At 53.4% G+C, this 20,156-nt stretch overlaps 2 protein-coding genes across 2 annotated transcripts; one reads left to right on the top strand and one right to left on the bottom strand.

Annotated features, from left to right (window-relative positions):
* Positions 1-47: 47 nt before the first annotated feature.
* Positions 48-12,068, bottom strand: STK36 (serine/threonine kinase 36). Its single transcript, XM_062498406.1, has 26 exons — positions 11,970-12,068; positions 10,973-11,113; positions 10,198-10,275; positions 9,643-9,773; positions 9,168-9,417; positions 8,677-8,770; positions 8,241-8,410; positions 7,836-8,035; positions 7,631-7,757; positions 7,367-7,510; positions 6,897-7,076; positions 6,633-6,730; positions 6,203-6,299; positions 5,314-5,455; positions 4,900-5,027; positions 4,228-4,332; positions 3,919-4,017; positions 3,639-3,733; positions 3,265-3,328; positions 2,983-3,093; positions 2,770-2,844; positions 2,213-2,387; positions 1,665-1,812; positions 1,315-1,474; positions 314-1,054; positions 48-212 (listed from the first exon to the last, which is right to left on the bottom strand). The coding sequence occupies exons 1-26, from the start codon at positions 12,051-12,053 to the stop codon at positions 48-50; spliced, it is 4,002 nt and encodes a 1,333-aa protein (XP_062354390.1). The 5' UTR covers positions 12,054-12,068.
* A 301-nt stretch (positions 12,069-12,369) lies between these two features.
* Positions 12,370-19,426, top strand: RNF25 (ring finger protein 25). The gene is made up of 10 exons (XM_062498141.1): positions 12,370-12,407; positions 12,541-12,615; positions 12,698-12,800; positions 12,888-12,955; positions 13,671-13,740; positions 13,865-13,936; positions 14,648-14,788; positions 15,525-15,614; positions 16,125-16,259; positions 16,374-19,426. Exons 1-10 carry the CDS (start codon positions 12,370-12,372, stop codon positions 17,088-17,090), a joined length of 1,509 nt encoding a protein of 502 aa, XP_062354125.1. The 3' UTR covers positions 17,091-19,426.
* The last annotated feature ends 730 nt before the right edge of the window (positions 19,427-20,156 follow it).

Consider the following 20,156-nt stretch of genomic DNA (forward strand, 5'->3'; position numbering starts at 1 on the left):
AAGGAAGGTCGGACTGGAGCCTGAGGAGGGGAAGGGATGCCCGGGCGTCACCGCTCAGCGCCGGTACGCGGCGACAGCTGGCTGGGGCCCGCCCGGCCGGGCAGAGCTGCGAGGCGGCGGAGGAGCAGCTCGCAGTGCCGGGCAGAAGGCGACCGGACACTGACACCGGCCAGCGCGGCCAGCTTCTCTGCGGCTTTGAGGGACAGCAGGACCTGCACAGCCAAGAGAGGGACAGGAGTTACCCACCAGCTTGACTCTTGTCCCCAACAACTCCATCAGGTCTCCCAAAGGAGCCGAGGTCCCTGTGCAGTACCTGCTGGATTCCAGGGTGCTGGCTGAGGGCTTGCAGTGCCTCGAGGGCTCCCTCCCGTACGGTCTTCCGCGAGTCCTGGCAGGTCACCTGCAGCAGGAGGTCGGGGACCCTGTTCTGGATCAGAAGATCCCGCAGCTCCGGCCCACGCTGGCCCAGGTTGCTGAGGGCCAAGGCTGCGTTGCAGCACGTCTTGGCCTGCGTGTCGCTCAGCAGCCGGGTCAGGCTGGGCACGGCCCTGCCCAGGGTCCCCGCCGGGCAAGATGCGTGGCAGGCGGCATTGCCCACTGCAAAGGTGGCTGCCCTGCGGACGCAGCTCTCCAGGTCCGACAGGCACTCCAGCAGCCTCTCCAGCCAACTGGGCTGGCTCTGCAGCGCTGGGGAAAAGCTGTGGCGGAGCAGGTTGCCCAGCAAGTTGCAGGTTCTGGCCCGTATCACGTGTTCTTTGTGGCTGAGCAGGTAGGTCAGTGGCTGGTCAGTCACATCTGAATCCCTTAGGATTGTCTGGAGAAAGGGCAGGTGCTCTGAACCGGCCCGGGCCACGTGGGTCAAGAGAGACAGGAGGTCACTTGTTAGTATGACATTGTCTGAGAACAAGACAGACTTCAAGAAGGCAACAGTGTGCTCAGAGGCAGCAGCTTCCTTCACCACTTGGTCTATGACCTGTGTATCAGACACCACAAGTTGGCACAAGAGGCCCATGGGGAGCTCCGTGAATGAAAAGGGCAGATGGCGAGCACAGACCTAAGGCAAAAGGACAGACAGCACTGCTGAGTGCACTGCACTCACATGTGAGCCAAGCCAAGCAAGCAGCTGAAAGCAGCCAGCAGGTCAGCGCAAGCTTAGCAGCCAGTCAAGCTTCTCCAAGGGCTGCGTAGCACCCATATGACATCCTTGTGTGGACTGGAACTGCCAATGTGACATGAAGTAGTGCCACACATTGGGGACTGCAAGGTTCCACCACAGTATGGGGGGGAAGGAGGAACACAGGGTCAAGAGAGTACCTGCAGCAGCTGGGCAGGGATCTGGGTATCTCTCACAGCCTCCATGATCAGTGCTAAGGTATCTTTATCCACATCCAGGGCAAAAGGGAAAGAGAGGAGCTGGCAGACCTGGATGACCACATCTGGGACAACCTCAGGGTCCCCATCCTTTCCTGCTTGCCTGAATTTGTGAAAGAGAGAGGGCTTAATACAGAGGTGATCAGAAAAACCTCAGGGCAAGGGGCAAAGGGCATTCCCTGTGCCAGGCACTAAGGAGAGACTCTGCAAGTTCCAGTTCAGGAACTTCTCAGCCCTTGGTGTGCCCATTCAGCAGCTGAGCTCTGCCCACTTCAGTCCTTGCCACAACTCACATCTGTGCCAGGCATGCCAAGAAGCCAGGGGACAGCAGTCTTTTCAGTGTCACCATGAGGACACCATGGGACTTGGTGAGCTGAGACAGACACTGGTGGGACTCACGAGTGAAGATGCTGAGGGCCAGGCTGAGGAATAACAGGGTTCCTGCAGGGGAAACAGCAGACAGAAGGGCAAATCTAGAGAAGGCTGTAAAGTCCCTTCACTTCTGTCTGGGCTACCTCAAGCTGCTCCAGGGTGGATTCTGTGATTCCCTGCCCAAAACTGGAAAATCTCCACCCAGGTGGTCACACCTGCCAGAGGGGACATTCCCTGCAGCATAGACACCCTTTTTTGTTCCTTCACAGCCAGCTCAGCTGAGGTACTGCCAACTGGGCACAGCATGGGCCAGCCCAGCCCTCTCCAGAAGACACTGCAATCCTCAAGAAAAACCACCTGAGTCCTCTGGTCTCAAGGAACAGATGTGGACAGGGACAGACAGGCAAGTCTGAGGGCAGGATGTGAAGCAGGGTCCAGGGCAGATGCCCTGCTGTCCCACAGCTCCTACCTTGAGGGGAGAGGAGGTTCCAGTCTGGCTCTGCCATGGGGTGACCAGCACCTGGGGGTGGATCTCCCTCCAGCGGTGCCCTGTTGGTGCCCACATGAAGCACCACTGCAACACAATGCCATACCAGGCTCCATAGCTCTGAGGAAGCAAAGCCCTGCTCCAAGACCACATCCTCCTAGAGGCAGAGAGGCAGATGTCAGAGGCCTTCGTGGTCCTCCATGGCTCCCCAGGATTCTGATACATGACTCTGCCATTCCCATGGTCCTGTGAAGGTCAGGGCTAGACAGACAAGGGGCAGGACTCCTACTGCACCTTTCAATAGTGTCAGTCCCGGGTATCTCTGCCCTCCTTCATTCCAGTGTGCCCATGGATCACCCCTCCCCGCCCACCACTCTCCCATCAGCCCAGCAGGGACATAAGGTGACTTTCATGGGTTTCTGTACAGCTCAGACAAAACTGTACTGTTCCCTGGTTTCCCTCAGCCTCATTACCAATCTGCATTCAGGCCTTTTTGCCTTTTGGAAGGGACAAGGCAAAGGAGATGGCCAGACTGGTACCTGTTCAAGGAGTTTCAGCAGGAGGAAAAAGAGCCCATCATAGAGACCCGCACCCATTGGCAGGGGCAGCTGCAGCTGTAAGAGAGTGGGAGACAGTCTGGGTGCTGGGCTTGAGGGCAGCAGCATCACACGTGCACCCTTCTGAGCCCACCTTTGCACACCTCCACAGTGGGGTATGCATGGGTCCCGAGCTTCTCTGTCCCCATCCCATACCTCAGCAGGTGCTGTCAGTGCATTTGTTACCACTGGTAGGATCTTTTCTCTCTTGAGCTCCAAGGCCACCCCATGCTGACTGAGCTGTGCCAGGAGAAATGCTGCAGCACCCTGTGGGACAAGGAGAGTTCAGCACCTTTGGGACTTTCCCATCTGCTCAGTCACTATTGACTCTTCTTCCCTCAGCCTCATCCCACCCTGAGTGAGGAACAGTAAGGCCCAAATGGGATGCAGGGGTCTGCAAAGCTCTCAGTAGTGGGCCTGGCAGTGGGGGTGGCTTACCACAAGGGACACAACAGGAGACTGGGTGATGAGATCCACAGCCAGGATAGCCACCTCCTCATGCCTGAAATGCAGGGAGACAAGCACTGTGTTCTCACAGCTTCATATGCAGAACAGCACCTTCCAAATACTCACAAAGCTGGGAAGCAGCTGTGTTTCAGGAGGAGCTCTGGTTCATAGCACCTCCTTGTCTGTACTGGGTCATCCTCATCATATGCCCAGCACTCACCCACACTGCCCAACACTCTGCTGGTATGTCTGTATCAGAGCAATCAGTGGGACCAGGTTCCCAGCTCTGGGCAGTGTGCAGGACAGAGGGCTGTTCAGGGCAGAGCATGTTCTTCTCCCACCCATGAGTGAAAGTATGTGCTTACCTAGGAGGGGATGCCTGAAGCTGCAGGGTAAGCAGGGCCAACAGGTACAGAGAGGCTTCACAGGCTGCCTTCTGGGTCACCTCCGCCACAGGGACCTACCAAAGGAACAGGAGTCATAGCAGGGGAGGAGGTGTTTCTGGGCCCCAGAGGAGAACTGCTCTCTTCAGATTAAACTTCCCTAAACTCCTCCCCCCACCCAGATTCATCTGACCAGTGCTCAGAGGAATGTGTCCTGCTTACCCACACTCCTATACCTCACCAGTGCTGTGGTCAGTCCTACCTCAGCCTTCAAGAGTTGCATGAGGGAACACCACAGTGGTTGGCTCCTTCCCAAATGCTGGCACAGGTTTGGGCAGGCATGGCAGGTAGCATAGAGGATCTGCAAGGCAGAGGGGAGAGATGCCTACCAGCCCCTGTAGACAGGTTCCACCCCATGGCTACCATGGGCTCATTTATTCAACAACTGACACCAGGCAGATGGGAGTCATTGAGGGCTAAGACCACAGTTCCTTCTTCCCCATGCTCCTGATTCCAGAACAAAAACCAAGGCATCTCTGGGCAGAGCCAGATAAAAGGATGGGGCCATTACCTTCAGGATGTTCAAGGAGCAGCCTGGGTGCTCCAGTCTCCCCAGCAGTCTTGCAAGCTGCTGGCTCTCTCCTTCCATAAGCTTTTCAGCTACTGCATAAGCAACCTGCAGAAATCAGCCTGTTTTGTACTCTGGGCACCTGAAGCACTGCACAGACTAGAAGAGTTTAATGCTAGCAACAATTTAATGAAAGAAAGCATCTGCTTCCTGCATCTAGCCTGTGTCTACTAAGGGATGCCTATCTGCATGACCTAGCATGGCTTTGAGGCACACTCCCAGACAAGCTTCCTACTCTGCTTCCCTCCTTCTTGACTCAAGAGCTAGTTAATGTAAACCTGTAACTGTTTTCCCTCTTACTGCACCTTCAATTTCAGATTTCCAACAGTTCATATCACTATAACAAAAGAATTCTTCATGTTTTCCATTGCCTAGTTCTTTACTTAGCTCACAGTTCAGATCCTAAGTTTGAGTTTCTTAATTGATTCAAGAATCCTTACATTCCTAAGGTCAGCTGTTGGCTGGGGAGGTGCAGCCCACAAATATGAGCCCTGCAGCCAATAAAGCCAGAGGATCCCAGCCCTCCACTCTACTGTTGAGAAAGATCCTCCTGGAAAGGGCTGCTGCCCCTATGGAGACCACACCTCTTCACCCTGTACAGAGAGCTGGTCTGACCTGCTGCTTGGCTTCTCTACAGCTGTTTCTCTCCAAGGGGATGCTGCACGCAGCAGCCAATGCAGCCAGGAAGAGGTCTGCCACACATGGGCTCTGGTCATGGGCTGACTTGCCCTCCACTGCTGCACCTGCACAGGGACAGAGCTTGGGAGTCATCGTGCTAGAGGTGCTGAGGGGCAGCAAGATGGGGTTGGACGGCAAGAGATAAAAAGTCAGGCTTGTGACATGAGAAGGGTGAGATCTGGGATTGAGGGAGGAGAGCCCAAGTTAGCAGGGTTCTGAACAGATAAATTTCAGCCACCTCTTCTGACAACAGCACTACAATGGCCATCAGTGCTCTGATGGAGCCCAAGGGCAGGAAGGAGAAGAAACCCCAGGAAGAGGTTTCAGTTGGTGAGCTGCTGCCACTGCTACCTCGAAGAGCAGGCTGCACTGAGACGGATCCTTGAAGAAGTCTGTTCAGCAGGGGCTGATGCTCCTCTTGCAGCCTGGTGTAGAAGTGTGCAGAGATGGAGGTATCTGCCGTGTCCAGGCTCTCACAGAGCTGCATGAAGCACTGGGGAAGACACAGGGGTTACCATCACTGCAGACTGAGTTTGTGAGGGAAGAGAAGGACAACACAGGAGGAAGCTGTGGGAGAACAGCAGAGATGGGAGAAGGACTCATGCTGGAACTTTAGGGACCACTAAATATCCACTCCAGCCAGGTTACTGTATGAGACCCACATCTGGCTGCGTGCTGCTGAAGTGAGGGGTACACATGGAGGCACGTGTCCCTCCTCACCTCTAGCACAGCCTGACAGAACATGCCCAACAGCTATTTTCACTCTTGCTGACTCTGGCACTAAAACATGCAGCTTGAAAATAAAGAATGAAAGATACCAAATGCAAGCCTGTACTCATCTCCCGCCTGAGCCACATGTGAATCACGCACCAATGCTGAGAACCCGCTGTGCCCACCCAGCACAATCACAGGAGCAGAACTTTTGGCAGAAGAGCCAGGGGTGTGGGTGGTGAAGTAATAATACTTTTTGTACCAGGGTGTGTACAAGGGGCGGTGCAGCACCTACCATCAGCTCAGCTAATAAAGCCACACCAGAATGGTAAGGCCAGCAAAGGTGCCCCCTCAGAGACCTTCTTTTTGTATGCAATTCCCCGCAAAAACCCCAATGGGTGAGACAGCCTGCCCTGATAAGAACACATCACAGTCCTCAGTCTGAGTTCCCCAAACATACACAAATAACTGCATAGCTTCTGTCCCTGAGGGCAGAGGGTGTGGAGGAGGGAGATGGGGGCACCCTTACCAGGAGGCTTTGCTGGCAGAGTCTCATCTCACTGTCGACTGGCGCAGCCAGCAGCTCCGGCAGCAGGGCCAGGAAACAGTCAGCACTCTCCTGCAGGCTGCAGGGGCAGCAGGGGCAGATGAGTGCAAAGAAACATGGCCCCTTGCTGGGAGGACAGGCCCACGTGGCCCTGGCTAATGGAGCAGGCAGCACACACTCACACTGTGAGCTGCTGTCAGCAGGCAGCATAACTGGAACTTGTCAACCATGCCTTTCCTTTAATCAATCCCATTCAAGGAAAGTGCTCCTCTCTGAGCACAGCAATATGGCATGAAGCACTTAGACCATGATGCCTCCCCACAGAGACAACTCCAGCTGCAGAGGATGAACACCACCCTCCCACCTATTGCCAGGCCACATGAGACTTCAGGGAACAGAAAGCTGTCCCTACCTGTCCTTTTGCTCACTCTCCTCCAGGCTGCATTCACTGCTGAAATAAACTTTGGTCACCATGAGGAGGTCTGTCAGCACAGTGATACACCAGGGCTGCTGCAGAATCCAGAAAGAAACCACAAATGGGGATTGTCTGTTGGCCATCCTCACACCACTATAAGAGGATCCTTTCCTACCAGAACCTCCCCCTTTTCAAGGGTGCCTAGAAGAGAAACCTGTGAGCCAGATCCAGCAGGGATTAGGGTTAGGGTTTTACACCCACCTGCTTGGTGACACCACTTTCCAGGATCTGCTTGGCTAGACACAGAAGGGACAGAGGCACATTCAGCTCTTGGCAGAAGTGGTCCAGCAGCTCAGCATCACACTGGGTGGACAGGAGGTTGCCCATAACATGAAGAACAGAACGAAGATGGGAAGCTCCCTCCAGCATCCCCTCCAGCACCTGGACACAGAGAAGCCAGAAGCTTATAATGAACAGTAGTTTTGGTGTCTCCACCAGCCATAGAGCAGCCTTTTAACCCATTCAGGCAGGGGACAGCAGAGAAGCAGATGGTAAGCCAAGTGTACAAGACAGCTTGTGCACTTGGCTGAGAAGCAAAGGATCTTTTGGAGAAACAGAGGATCTTTTTGCTGGCTGGACTGAGGACTCTCCATATGTTTCCAACCTAATCCTGATGAAGAAGGCAGCATCCAAGTTTTCAGTCTTAGTTACCTGGGCCAGTCATAACTTACTTGCTGAGCAGAGTCTGCCAGGTGGTCCTGGACACGGTGCTGGAAGGCTGGGTCCCTCAGGAGGCTCAGAGCCACACTCAGTTGCATGGCTGAGGGCTTAGTGTCTTCAATCAGGTGCTGCCACTCCTCATCGCTGTCCAGCTCCTAGCCAAGAGAGAGGACTGGTGCCATCTGGGGCAGGGGCTACCACCTGCCAGTCCCAAGGTCTCTGTACCAGCTCCTAGTGACTGAGCCCTGCTATCCTCACTCAAGACACCATTTTACCTCACTCTCCAGGTCCACGGCCTCAATACTGTGCTTGCTCCAGGGCTCTGCCCTGCCAGCACCAGCCTGTGGAAAGGAACCTGCTCCAGGAAACTCCCACTTACAGTCTTGAGAGAGATTGTGTTGCCTGGCCAAGGAAACAGTACAGTCAGTGAAAGACCTTTCCTTTCCATCTTCCTCCCACCCCAGCCTCTGCCTCCCTCACCCTGGGTTGGGAGGAGACTCCTCAAACTCCCACTCTGCTGTGCTGCTCTTTCCTTGCAGGAGACATGGATTCTTCTCATTGGAGGCAGTCAATAGCTCCCTCTCCTCAGGGGCTGCCTTCCGTGATACTGCTCTGGGTCTGTGCGTGGGGTGTTCATTGACAGAATACTTCACAGATGCATCATCTGCCTTCAGCTGGCCCTAGTGATGGCAGAGAAGTTTGTTCAGGGCAGGGCTACTCAGCCAGATCGTGACCACCATCGTGACCACCCCACATCCTGCCTTGTGTTGCTGACACCCCAGCCTGACCCATGTACTCATGTGTTTCACCCCAAGATCCACTTCAGTGCCCCTCCTTTGCGTTGACTGTGAGACACAGCCAGGGGAACTCCACACTTTTCTCCACCTTTTTCTGTGTCTCTTCAACCATCTTCTGCTGGGCCTTTCTCAGGATCCTGGACTGGCTGCTCCTGGGGGCCACGGAATGGACTTGTTGCTCCTTCAGGGCCTGCAGCTCCGGCGACAGCTTGGTGGTGAAGGGGTTTGAAATCCCATGCTCTTTTGTGTCATCAATCACTGGGGAGGCAAGAGGAGAACTTCAGCAGCAGCGAAGTTCTTTGGGACACAGAGAGAGTGATCTCTCTTGAGATCCCAGGGGAATCCTAAGGGACTCAGAGCAAGACCATGAGCAGGAGCTAGGAGTCAATGCTTGGAAAAAACTGAGAGGAGAGAGGCATAGACCAGGAAAGTAAAAATAGCAGGGCAGGGAGGTCCTCCCAGTCTCCACACAGTAGTAGAAGGAAACAGACCTGGACAGTTTTGGAAAAGGAGTAAGTACTCACCAGTAACTCGTCCAGCAATGAAGGGGTGAGAAAGTAGTTCTGGCCATGACAGACGTTGGTGGGGGTCCTTCATTAGTAATCCCTGAAGGAAACTCTGCAGAGCAGCAGAGCAGCAAGATCACTGACATATGTTCAGCACCCACCAGTGAACATAGCATACCCACCAGTCTCCCCCATTGAGGACACCCAGGAGGCCTGCCTTTCCTGCCTAGCTCTGGTAAAGGAGTAGCTCTAGTGCTTAGGGCAGATGGAAAGACATTTCCCTTCGCAACCCAATAAATCTGCTGTTTGACTCAGTGTCCCAGCTTATGGACAGCAGACATTTGGTTAACATTGATAAGGATTCCCTTTCCAGGAGGTCTAGTTCTCATTGTTTTCCTGTTTCCTGAACTCCCTGTTAGAGGACATAAAAGTTAAGAGTGATCCACCAGGGCAGCAGGTTGAAACTACATGAACAGATCTCACCCTGCAGACAGGGCCTCGGCCCTTACCTTGAACACTGGGCTCATGTTCATGGGCCATTTCACAGGGTCCTTGATGATGAGGCTGACAAGCTGGAAGATGCTGTTGGTGTAGAAGGGAGGAGTGCCCACAAACAGCTCGTACAAGATGCAGCCCACAGACCACAGGTCTGCTGTGTGGTCATAGGGCCGTTCTTCCACCAGCTCAGGGGACATGTACAGCGGGGTGCCCTTGATGGATGTCAGCACCATGGTGTGGATGCTCATGGCACGGGCAAACCTGCTCAGAGCAAAGTACAGGTGACAAGTTCAGGCTGAAACATCTGTTGCAGCTCCCAGGGAGTTCTCTACGAGTTTACCAATACTTCTTCCTTCTGGAGGACAAAATCTCCCCTCTCTGTTTAACCTCTAAATATGCACAGAATCCATGTCCCTTTCCGCACAACCCCACTCCTTGGCTGCTCCAACGCCAAGTGTTCCCCTCAAGCTGGCCCCCAGCACTCACCCAAAGTCACAGAGCTTGACAACACCATCTTTGCCCAGCAGGATGTTCTGGGGTTTCATGTCACGGTGCAGGATGCGGTGGGAGTGGAGGTAGTAGAGAGCAGAGATGAGTTGGGCAGCTATGGTCTGGACCTGTCAGAGACACAGAAGCCTCACCCTGTGTCACATGGTGCCACCTGCTGCCAAAACCATGGGTGCCATGTCCCTTATGGCCTGGCTCCCACACTACTTCTACTTTTGTCCTGTTTAGGGCAGGGACCAATTCCAGCTGTGGGCCAGCAGTTTCTTGGAGTGGCCAATAGCCAAGGAAGCAATCTGGGGGTGTTCCTTGTAAAGGAAACAGAGAAACTGAGGTCTCTGCAGGACCCCACTGTCCCACCAACGGGGCCCCTCTCCATCTTTTTCAGAAGCATTGCCAGGTAAAGCCCCAGAGGAACCCTCATCCTCCTGTCATCTCCTAGCTCACAGCAGAGAGAGACCCTCTGTCTGCAGGCACACAAGTCCTGTTTTCTCTAGCCTGCAGCAGACACTGCATGGTCACTGCCATCATAAACACCTGGTCCTCAGGCAAACTCCCATCATCCTCCAGGATCTGGAAGAGCTCTCCCTCTGCGTAGTCAGTCACTACCACCACCTGGAGGGAAGAGCAGCATGGTGAGATCAGGCCCTGGGGACCAGGACAGAGCAGAATAAGAAATCTGAGGGAGGTGTTGAGGTCTCATCGTGCAAAGTCCATTAGCTTAGGCTGGAACTTGGAATGGAAGAGAGCTCCCATGGTTGCACTGCAGCAAGGACCTGGCACTTGGCAGAGGTCTTGTAGCTGTCCATATCTCAGACAGCCAGCAGAAACAAGGGAAGAGGGAAGAACAGGACAAGCCCAGAATGATATTTCCAAGCCCAGTGGTAGAATCACTCCCTTGAGCTTGTTTTGCATCTGCTGTCCCATGACTTTTTTTCATGTTCCTGTGTGCCATAGAACAGTCTTCAATCCTCTCTTATGATATTCTATCCATAAGAATTTCAATCAGTGAAAAGCCATCTATGAAGAGACGGATGAGTGAAGAGTCACACTCCTCCTTGATCTCAAATCACTCCTCCTGTATCACACAGCCCCTGGTCAGGTCCTTCACCTTTGTATATGACTTAGTGCAGCCCACACAGGTGTTCCTTCCCCACATGGCACACACTAAAGTGTCTAAATAACACTAACCAGACCCTGGGATGAAGTTACCAGGATCTCCTGAGAAAGATGTCCCTGCAACAGCAGGGGACAGCCCTTGTTTCCCTGCCCCTGCCAAACAAAAGCCTTTGCCTAGAGTAGTCCCCTTCACCTCCTTAGCAGTCTCAAAGCTGTCAAGCATCTGGATGATGTTGGGGTGATGGAGGTCTCTCACAATTTCAATTTCCCGCTGCAGGTTCCTCAGCTCCTTCTCAGACCTCCCCACCTTGGGGATGAACTTCAAGGCCACCACCTTTCAAAGCAGGAAAATCTGGGATCAGACCAGGCTACTGGTCAGAGTCACCCAGAAAAGGCTGCTTTTAACCCAAACGGGACTCAGTACTTTCCAGCTGAACACAGACAATAGAACAATGAACAATTTGTTCAATGAGCCCCTTGGACCTAGGGCTCTGCCCAGGCCTTTACACATCAATACTGGTGCTCACACTTCTTTTCACAGGGACATTTAAAGCAAAGAAATGTAATCAGTGTACACAGATAAAACCAGGACTCCAGAAACATGGGACAGGACCTCGAGATGCTGGTGAACAGCAGACCTAACATGAGCCAGCAGTGTGCCCTGGAAATGAGGAACACTAGCAGCACCCTGGGCTGCATCAACAGGCAGGAACTGCAGCAAAGGGATTATTGACTTTTATTTCTAATCTTGTGCACCATGTTGGGAATATTGTGGCCACGGTTTTGGCCCAAAAACCATAAATAGGCTGGAATGGGTATAGCAGAGACCCATGATGGTGAGGGGAATGAAGCATGTGGGAGGACAACACAGGGTTTACAAATTGAAACAGGGCAATTCAACTTGATAAGAGGAAAACACATTCATCCTAGTAATATTCAGGCACCAGCTGTGGGGTGTTTTTCTTAGGGGCTTCAGAGGATCTAAATTTAGTGCTGGCTCTGTTTTGAGGTCTTGAGGACGCTCCTGATGTCCCTTGAATCCAGATGACTTAGTGCCAGCAGGAGCTGGTCAGGAACGTCAGCAGAAAACGAATGCCGAGTCCCAAAATCCTGGCAGAGCCTTAGTACCCAAGCAGCACCAGAAACCAGCCCCGGCCACACAGAGCAGAGCCCCACCCCTCTCCCCTCACCTGGGCGCTGTGCTTCCGGCGCCCCTTGTACACACGCCCAAAGGACCCCTCGCCGATCATTTCCAGGACGTGGTAGTTCTCCATCGTGCGGGACGGGGCCGCTGAGCTGCCGAGGTGAAGAGGCCGGTGAGGAGCAGCGTTTCTCCTTCCGCGGACACCTCCCCTGCCGCGGGGCAGCACCCGGCGCCCGTTCCCCTGGGCGAGCGTCCCTCCCACCCCCGCCCCAGGCTTTGTTCCTGCCCAGCGGCTCCAAGGCAGGACGAGCCCCGAGCCCTGGTGGCAGCAATCCCGCTACTGGATGGACCTCGCCCGGCTCCGCTCTTGTCCCGGAGCCGCCGCCGATGCGTCGCCTGGCAACGGGCTGGCCGCTTCTGCTTCCGCTTCCGGGGCGAGCCGGGAGATGGCGGCGGCTGGTGAGGGAGCGGAGGCGACGGACTGGTAACAGCCCCCGTACCTTCCCCGCTCTCTGCACCCTCCCACGTGCCCGCACCCTTACCGGTCCCCGCGCACTGCTGTACTGCATCCCCAGCCCGCCGGGGCCGTCTGACCCCGGCCTGGTCGGTTCCCGCAGGGCGCTGCTGCCGGAGGTGGAGGTGCTGGAGTCCATCTACCTGGAGGAGCTGCAGGTGGCGCGGGGCCTGGGCAGGTACGTTCCGCGTTCCCCATCCCATCCCCGGCCCGGCCCGGCCCCGTGACGCCCTCCTCACCCTAACATGCCCCTTCTCCAGGTGGGAGCCCTGGGAGATCAGCATCACTCTGCACCCTGCCACGGCCCAGGACCAGGACTCCCAGTACGTCCGCTTCACCCTGGTGCTCTCCGTGCCCCCTCAGGTAGGCTGCCCGCGCCCCCCTGCACTTCCTGGCCTCGAGCCTCTCTACGTTCCTTGTTGTGCTTTGGGTGTTTCTCTTTTATTCTAGTATCCTGATAAAGCTCCAGAAATCTCCATCAGGAATCCGCGGGGGCTGTCAGATGAACAAATTCAAAAGTGAGTGTCAGGAGGGTGGGGAGTGGTGATCCTTTCTTCCAGAGATCTGGGAGGCAGAACTGATGGACAAGCTTTCTCTAATTTATGTGGCTTCCAGTGTCTGGTTAACAGACAATGGATACAGGTCCCTAAATCACTCTGTCCTAAAACTCTCAGGAGCCACTAGTGCCGAATTTGATACAGAGGGGTCCACCTTGTGGTTGTTCTGTGGTCCCCCTGAAATGTTATTTGAATCCTCTGGACCTTAAAAGTTGGTGGTCCTGCCCTGACGGAGCTGAGACTGATCCAAGTCCGTCAACAGCCTATTATTGCCTTTGTGCTTTGGTCCTTGGTGCAGTGGAATGTGTGTAGAGCCCTTGCTGCCTGCCAGCAGTATGAGAAGATGTGGCTCCCAACAGACCTGCTCGGGGGCTGCTGTCAGATAAACAAAGCCTGGGATTCACCAAAACCAAAGGGTGCTGGATGAGCTCAAGCTGAGGCCATCAGCAAACCTGCTCCTCCAAGTCCTATCATGACAAAGGCTTCCTGTGCACTGGCTTGTGGGGAGCCTGGACAGCACATGAATATGTGTGTGCATGTATGCCCATCCTGGGCTCCAAGCAAAGCCTGAAGGCCAGTGCTCTCTTTCTTCCTCTTATGGCAGGATGGCAGGTATGTGGGACAGAGAAAAGGTATAGCTAAATTTGCATTAAGGATTTCTGCTGCTTTGCTGTAGGATTTCCCAGACCCTCAGAAGTGTTGCTGAAGCCAGGCTGGGGACAGAGGTGCTCTATGAACTGATCGAGGTGAGAGTGAGGAGATTGGATATGCCAAGCCACAGACACTGAGCCCTAAATTCCCAAGGGGTGGGACATCCCTGAGCCCATGGGCAGGCCAGTGAGTAAAATGTTTGCTTTAATGCTTTCACAGAAGGGAAAGGAGATCCTCACTGACAACAATATTCCTCAAGGACAGTGTGTAATCTGCCTCTATGGATTCCAGGTAGGCTTGTGTCTCTTGACCCCGAAAATTGATTGGAAAGTGAGGCAAGAGAAGAGGAAGTCTGACACTGGGATATCAGTCTGGGACCATGATGCACCCCAGCAGCCCCCTGCATCCCATTCTGCACAGAGGCCTTCCTAGTGCAATACATGCTTCTCTTCTCATCAACTTCTACAAAATCTTCTATAGAAGTGAGAGATGCTGGAGCATCTCCAAAGAAGAGTAGGCCCTGGGGCTAGTTGATGTTGCATTTCAGCTTCCCTGTGTTGGCTACACCTTACCTGAAGTTTAGCACACAGGTGGTCAGGAGGGACTAGAACATATCCATGAGGCTGCTGAGGTATGTTGGGACAACAGAGCAGACCTTCCCAGGGTTGCAAAGAAAGTCAGCACCTGCCTAGGTAGGAGAATACATCAGGTGGGAAGATTCCTGGTTAAACAAAAACATGTGCGGAGAAATCAGTCATAAAATCTTTGTATCTTCACATCAGGAGTGTTTTGTGTTTCTAACATTTGAAATAAGAAGCAGCATCCCAGTATTTGCTGAGGGAGTGGAGATGAAGCCCAGCAGAAGATGTTGGGTGGTTTTGCCAGCACTAGCACTAGTTCCCTATGGATACCACTGACATGGAAGTGAAAACCCAGCTCAGCTGGGTTATTACACAACTCTTTGCTTAGAAATCCTTCAAAGATACCCTTTTCTCTTGACAGGAGAAAGAAGCTTTCACAAAGACACAGTGCTACCACTACTTCCATTCCCACTGTCTGGCCCGCTATGCCCAGCACATGGAGGAGGAGATCCTCATGCAGCAGGAGGAGAGAGAGCAGCATCTGGCACCATCCCCCAAACAGGTACTGGGCCTCCTTCCTTGGCCCCCTGAAAAGACCCTTGTAACATCTGTATCACCCTCTTCTGGACATGGAGCCTGTGAGAATCAGCAGAGATTAGACTAAGTTATCTCCAAGGGCCCTTTCACCAAACAAGTTGATTTATTGGATCTCTGGGTCAGTGCCTGCTGTGTGAGGGGGTAAGAAAGTTGCATTTTTACACTTCTAGAACCACAGAAGTTGGAAAAGAGAGCTCTTTCCCTAGTCCTACTGCTTGAACTGTGGGCAGTTGCAACAGGTAAACTCAATCACCTGTGTTTTGGGGTGAAGAACCTGCCTAGCACTTGTTGGAACAGTTGTCAGCTGCAGAACAAACACCACAACTGAGCATGGAACAAATCAAAGGCTCCTTCCTACAAGCCCTTTCAAAGAGGTGCTGCCTAGATGACACACTCCACTTTGAAGCAGAAAAAAACAGATCCTAGGCTGAGGGATAAATGTGTTGAAGCCATATGTGTTGACAGGGGTGCTTTGTAAAGCTGCTGGAGCACAGGTCCCAGCATGCGTCATGTGGAGACACTTTACATAGCAGCTGTTGAGAAGCCAGGCTGCCTTCATGCTGCTGGAACCCCTCTGGGCTTCCTTGCCTTGGTAGAAGAGTGAAGAAGACCACCCTGTTCCACTTCCAGAGTGGTGTTATGAGGCAGTGCATGAGCTGGATCACAGACAGGGTTTGCAGTCATCTCTTGCCTCCCCACAGGAAGTTGGTGTGCAGTGCCCTGTCTGCCGGGAGACCCTGGTCTATGATCTTTGTGCTTTGAAGGCAGCACCACCCCCACAGCACCCTCTGGTAAGAGATGGGGGCTCGCCTGCACAGTTGTGCCTTCTCACTGGGTAGCTTCAACTGGGACACTGTAGGGGATGAATGCTTGCATACTTCCTCTCAGGTCCTCCTAGATGTCCCATCCAAAGGGAAGCTCACAGAGAGCAGGTTCAGTTGTATAGCCCTGAGCTGAGCAGATGTGCTGAGGGAGAGGTGATTCTGCCATGGGGAACATCTCTGCACTTACTGTGATATAATCGGGTCAGGAGAGTGACCTGATGGTAGCTTCTCTGCATCCTGCCTCACAGCAGGATAGCCCAAGGCAGTCACTACAGAAGCAGTGGGTCTGCACTGGGATGCTTGGCTTCTTCCCAGGGATTTCCCACGCATCTGTAGGCCTGGTCAATTTGGTAGAAGGAAGCAGGTTTCCTGGCACTGTGCAAGAAAGGATTTGGGGAGTAGCTCCCAGACCTGCCACTGCCTATCCATGCTAGGTGTTGAGAGAACCCTTACCCTGCCTTGCTTTCTTCTACTTAGGAGCCATACAGGCCAGATGCCAAGGTGCTGCAGCACCAGGAAGAACTGCGACTGATTTTCAAGAGACAGAAAGAGAAAGGAGGAATCATTGACCCCGAGGCAGAGAGGAACCGTTATTTCATCAGCCTTCAGGCGGTACGGCACTGGGGACAGAGAGCTGCTGAGGGGCTCTGGGCTGCAGGACCAAGCACTGTCATCTGCTGTGGGACACCCCTGTCCTTTTCTTAACAGGTGGCTTCTTTCTTTCAGCCTCCAGCTGCTGTGGATCCAGGCCAAGCAGTCACTGCCTCTGAGCTGTCGGTGAGTGCCCGCTCTGCAGACGTGCCCCAGCCACCCAGCCAAGCCTCGGCTCCCGAGCCAGCTGGGGCATCAGAGGCCAGGGTGGAACCCAGGCAGCCTGAGAAGTCTTCTGTGCCCAGAGAGCAACTGAGCAAGAGGGAGAGGCACAGAGGGGAGAGGCCAGGCTCCAGAGGCCGGGGCAGGCAGCTATGCAGTGTCTCACAAGAGCCAGGAGAGGAAGCCTGTCATCCACTCCATGGCTCCAAGGGGCCCAGGGTCTTCAGCCAGAGACCAGAGCGTAGACCTGCTGGACGACACAGCCAGGAGTTTTCAAAACCTCACAGTAGAAGCAGGGCTGCTCCCTTGGCTGAAAGAAAGGAGTTGTGCCATGAAGAGCCCTCACCAGCAACAGAAACTGTGGACTTAAAAGAGGAGCGCCGTGAGAAATGGAGCACAGAGGAGGGGACTGAGGCCCAGGGCAGGAAAAAGGAGAACCTGATGTTCAACCACAGTGACCAAAAAGCTACCCCCAGCTGGCAGGGCCACCACAGGCCCTGGGATTGCAGAAGGTGGGAGAGGTCCAGAGTTCAGGAGAGTGGTTCCTACCCCAGAGCACCAAGAGGGCGAGGGGTGTTCAGGCCCAGTGGACATCGAGAAGCCCATTTTGAGAAGGAGAGTGGCTCCTAGCAGGAATGATGAGGGGCTAGGCTGGGGGAAAAAAGGACTTTCTGAGGAGAACAGTGAAGGCAAAATGAAGCAGTAGCAAGCAGATGCTGTACCCCCTGGAAGGGAGGAAGCAGATGGCACATGGGACAGATTGGGACAGGCAGCGTCACCAGTGTAAATGGTGCAGATTTAAGCAATGTTAATGCAGTGTAAAGCATCCTGGCATGAGCAGCTGGCTGTTACCAGCATTGAAGAAGTGGAATCTTGACAGATCATATCAGCCTTGGTATCAGAGGACCCAGAAAACAGAGGTAGCTTGGGCACCTGCAGCCATTGTCCCTATAGGTGAAATGCCAAGAAATGTGCACACCTACAGAGCAAAGGGACTGGGCCCAGCATGGTGCCATGGCAGAGCCAAAGTGTAGCAAGACCTTCCCCAGAAGCCAGGGGAACTGTGGTGGTGCCAAGTGATGGGACTGTGCCAGGGCAGTACCTTGGAGCTCAGCTCCACTTGCTCTGTCCCCCATTCCTTCTCAGAGCACTTTCCCAACTGCTGTGATTGGCCAGGCAAGTTCTTTTTACACAGGACATTGCCCAGTCCCAAATAGGAGATCGAAGTTAAGCTTAAGTCATCAGATTGGCATGTCACAGCTGTCTGGTACCTAAGGCTTCACCTTGGCTCCTGCTTCTCCAGGAAGCCCATATTTAGCTCGAGCTCCTGCCCTGTCTTTCAGGTGCTTTTGTGCAGGCTGAAGCTGATGGGGGGAACCTCGGAAGAGAGTACTCTGTTTTCAGAATCCCCCTCCAAGGCCAGGCTGTCTCTTCACATTTCTGACAATCCAGAAGTGAAAACATGCCCCAGTATTTTGGATACTGCTACCCTCCTGTAATCTTCAAGCTGATATTGCTTAAATGAGGATTTGCTGTTTAAACTAACTTGGTGCAGTTACACCTGCTGCTGCTCCACAGATGTAAATGGTGTCCCAATCCAAAGCCATGAAGAGTAATCCCATTGCCCCAGGTGGGACAATGCTATTAAATTAATTCATTGGGTCTTCTCGAGAGCCTGCTCCCTTCATTTCCTCTGCCCCTTGCTCCCGTTTGTTGCTTTTTGGAGCAAAGGTGTTGATCCTTCGTATTTCTCAATTCATTCCCTGTTCCCTAGAACCTGGGCTGAGGCAGAGACCTTCCCCTGGCACTCCTGGATGGCAGGAGGGCTCCCTGCTTTGCCTGGCTTGGTATAAGCTCTCTTCCTCACCTGGACAATACTGATTCCTTCACACTTGTTTGTGCCTTGTCCCCTACCTCTTGTGCCCACACGTGGGTTGTTAGTCCTTCTACTAAGTGCAAAAATAGCAGTGCTATAATGGATTTGCCAGAACTTCATGTGCAATCTCCAGGAAACCAACGGCTGTGTGTGCCAGGAGGGCATTTGCCAGTGCACACAGCTGTCTGGCTGAGCTTTGGCACATGAAAGTTGCACTAGCCCCCTTCTTGACTGAGAACAACTCATCTGCTGCCCTGCTTACTCCATGCCTGGACCTGAAGAGGTGGTTTTAACCTGCTGCCCAAGAACCTTCTGTGCTTAAATTTCCAACACTGGTCTAATTTTAACCCTAATGCTCTAAAATGATTCTTTTTTTCTCCCTCCTTGGCCTGAGCCCACACTAACTGTCCTGGCTGGGTGATCTGAGGATGACAGCTGAGCACTTGTGTCCTGAAGAGAGCCCTCCTTTTTCTTCAGAGCTCCCTCTGTCTTTATTCAGCTGGTTTCTGGGGGAGCTTGCCCACACTTGGGTGAAAAGGCACAAACTTTACCCGACCTTGGTGCTTGTTCTGCTGCCTCCTGCCTTCACTGGTGAAACTGCTGTGCTCCAAGAAAGGCATGTGATTGTATCCTGAAAGAAACATGGAAGATCTATGCCCCTCAGAGCAGCTGAAGCTCCTTGGCTTCCTCTGGCAAGCCAGGATTACTCTTAGCAGGAAAATTCCTATGCCATGTTTGAAGCATGGGAATTCAGCCATGGAAATCAGAGTGAGGACTTGGATAACTTTAATCAAATGCTAGATGTGTTAGTGAGAAGGGATTTTTCCCTGGGAATAGTGCTTTAGGAGAGGCCCTTACTGCTGGAGCAGAGGGCATTTTGCAACATGTGTGTGGAAATGAATTTGGGATAAAAACAAACCAAACCTCCAGGTCTGAGGGGATGAAGAGAGCCTGCATGCTGGCCTGAGTCTCCTTGCTTGGTGTCCACCTGTGTCACTTGCCTACCTCACAAGGCTGTTGTGAGGCTTAACTGAGGCCAGGCAGAAAGGCACTGGCAGCATCTGTAGCATTAACACTATTAAAAAAGCAAGCGGTGAGAGATGGTGTGTGTGGTGGCATTGGGTCCCTCTGGCTCCCCCCCCAAACACTGTCCATTTTCCCAGATAGCTGTGGGACATTTGCCAGTCACTCACTAGAGGCTGGATCTGAGCAGCCAGCCTCTGTGGCATGGCCAAACACAGCATGAGATGCCAACGAGCAGCATCCTGCTCCTTCATTTGCAGAAACATTTGTCCAAGTTTGGGATTGCATTAAAGCAGTGCCTGTTTGCACCAAAATGCATCCAGGGGCCAATGACTGTGCCCCTGTGTGTTGCCATGTGCTATGCCCTTGGCCCCACAGGACAGAGCCAATAGGAGGGCTGATCAGTGACTTACAATTTGGGTTTGGCTTGGAACCAACTCCCCCAGCCCAAGCAAGGTGAAGCAACCCCCAAAACTGACATTAACATAGGACTGGCTTTGGGGAAACTGATCTTCAGGATTCTGCAAGAGGGACTGGAAGGTTAGAGCTCTTGGGAAGATATACTGTGACTGGCCAAGGCCTCATACAGCTCCAGGGCCCCATATCTGGTGGGAAGGACAGTCATACCCACCTAGGAACAATATCCAAGTAGATCTGTGGCTTGGCATCATAACTCAGCAGGACCAGTGGCGCCAGCCTTGAGCCAAAGGGACAATGATTTATCTCTTAGCAGCTGCATTTTTTCAGAAACACTCTGGATTTGCAGTACTGGCCTTGCCAGGTCCTGGTCAGGAAGG

The sequence above is a fragment of the Cinclus cinclus genome, chromosome 9 (assembly GCF_963662255.1).
Source record: "Cinclus cinclus chromosome 9, bCinCin1.1, whole genome shotgun sequence".
NCBI lineage: Eukaryota > Metazoa > Chordata > Aves > Passeriformes > Cinclidae > Cinclus > Cinclus cinclus.

Bases quoted from the DNA above. Each gene is read 5' to 3' on its own strand.
- RNF25 (XM_062498141.1), top strand. From the start codon at position 12,370: ATGGCGGCGGCTGGTGAGGGAGCGGAGGCGACGGACTG. The intron at 13,937-14,647 runs GTAGGCTTGTGT...TTCTCTTGACAG, and splicing joins TCTGCCTCTATGGATTCCAG to GAGAAAGAAGCTTTCACAAA. The intron at 16,260-16,373 runs GTACGGCACTGG...TCTTTCTTTCAG, and splicing joins ATTTCATCAGCCTTCAGGCG to CCTCCAGCTGCTGTGGATCC.
- STK36 (XM_062498406.1), bottom strand. From the start codon at position 12,053: ATGGAGAACTACCACGTCCTGGAAATGATCGGCGAGGGGTCCTTTGGG. The intron at 7,077-7,366 runs GTAAGTTATGAC...CTCTGTGTCCAG, and splicing joins TGGCAGACTCTGCTCAGCAA to GTGCTGGAGGGGATGCTGGA. The intron at 4,333-4,899 runs GTCAGACCAGCT...TGATTTCTGCAG, and splicing joins GTAGAGAAGCCAAGCAGCAG to GTTGCTTATGCAGTAGCTGA.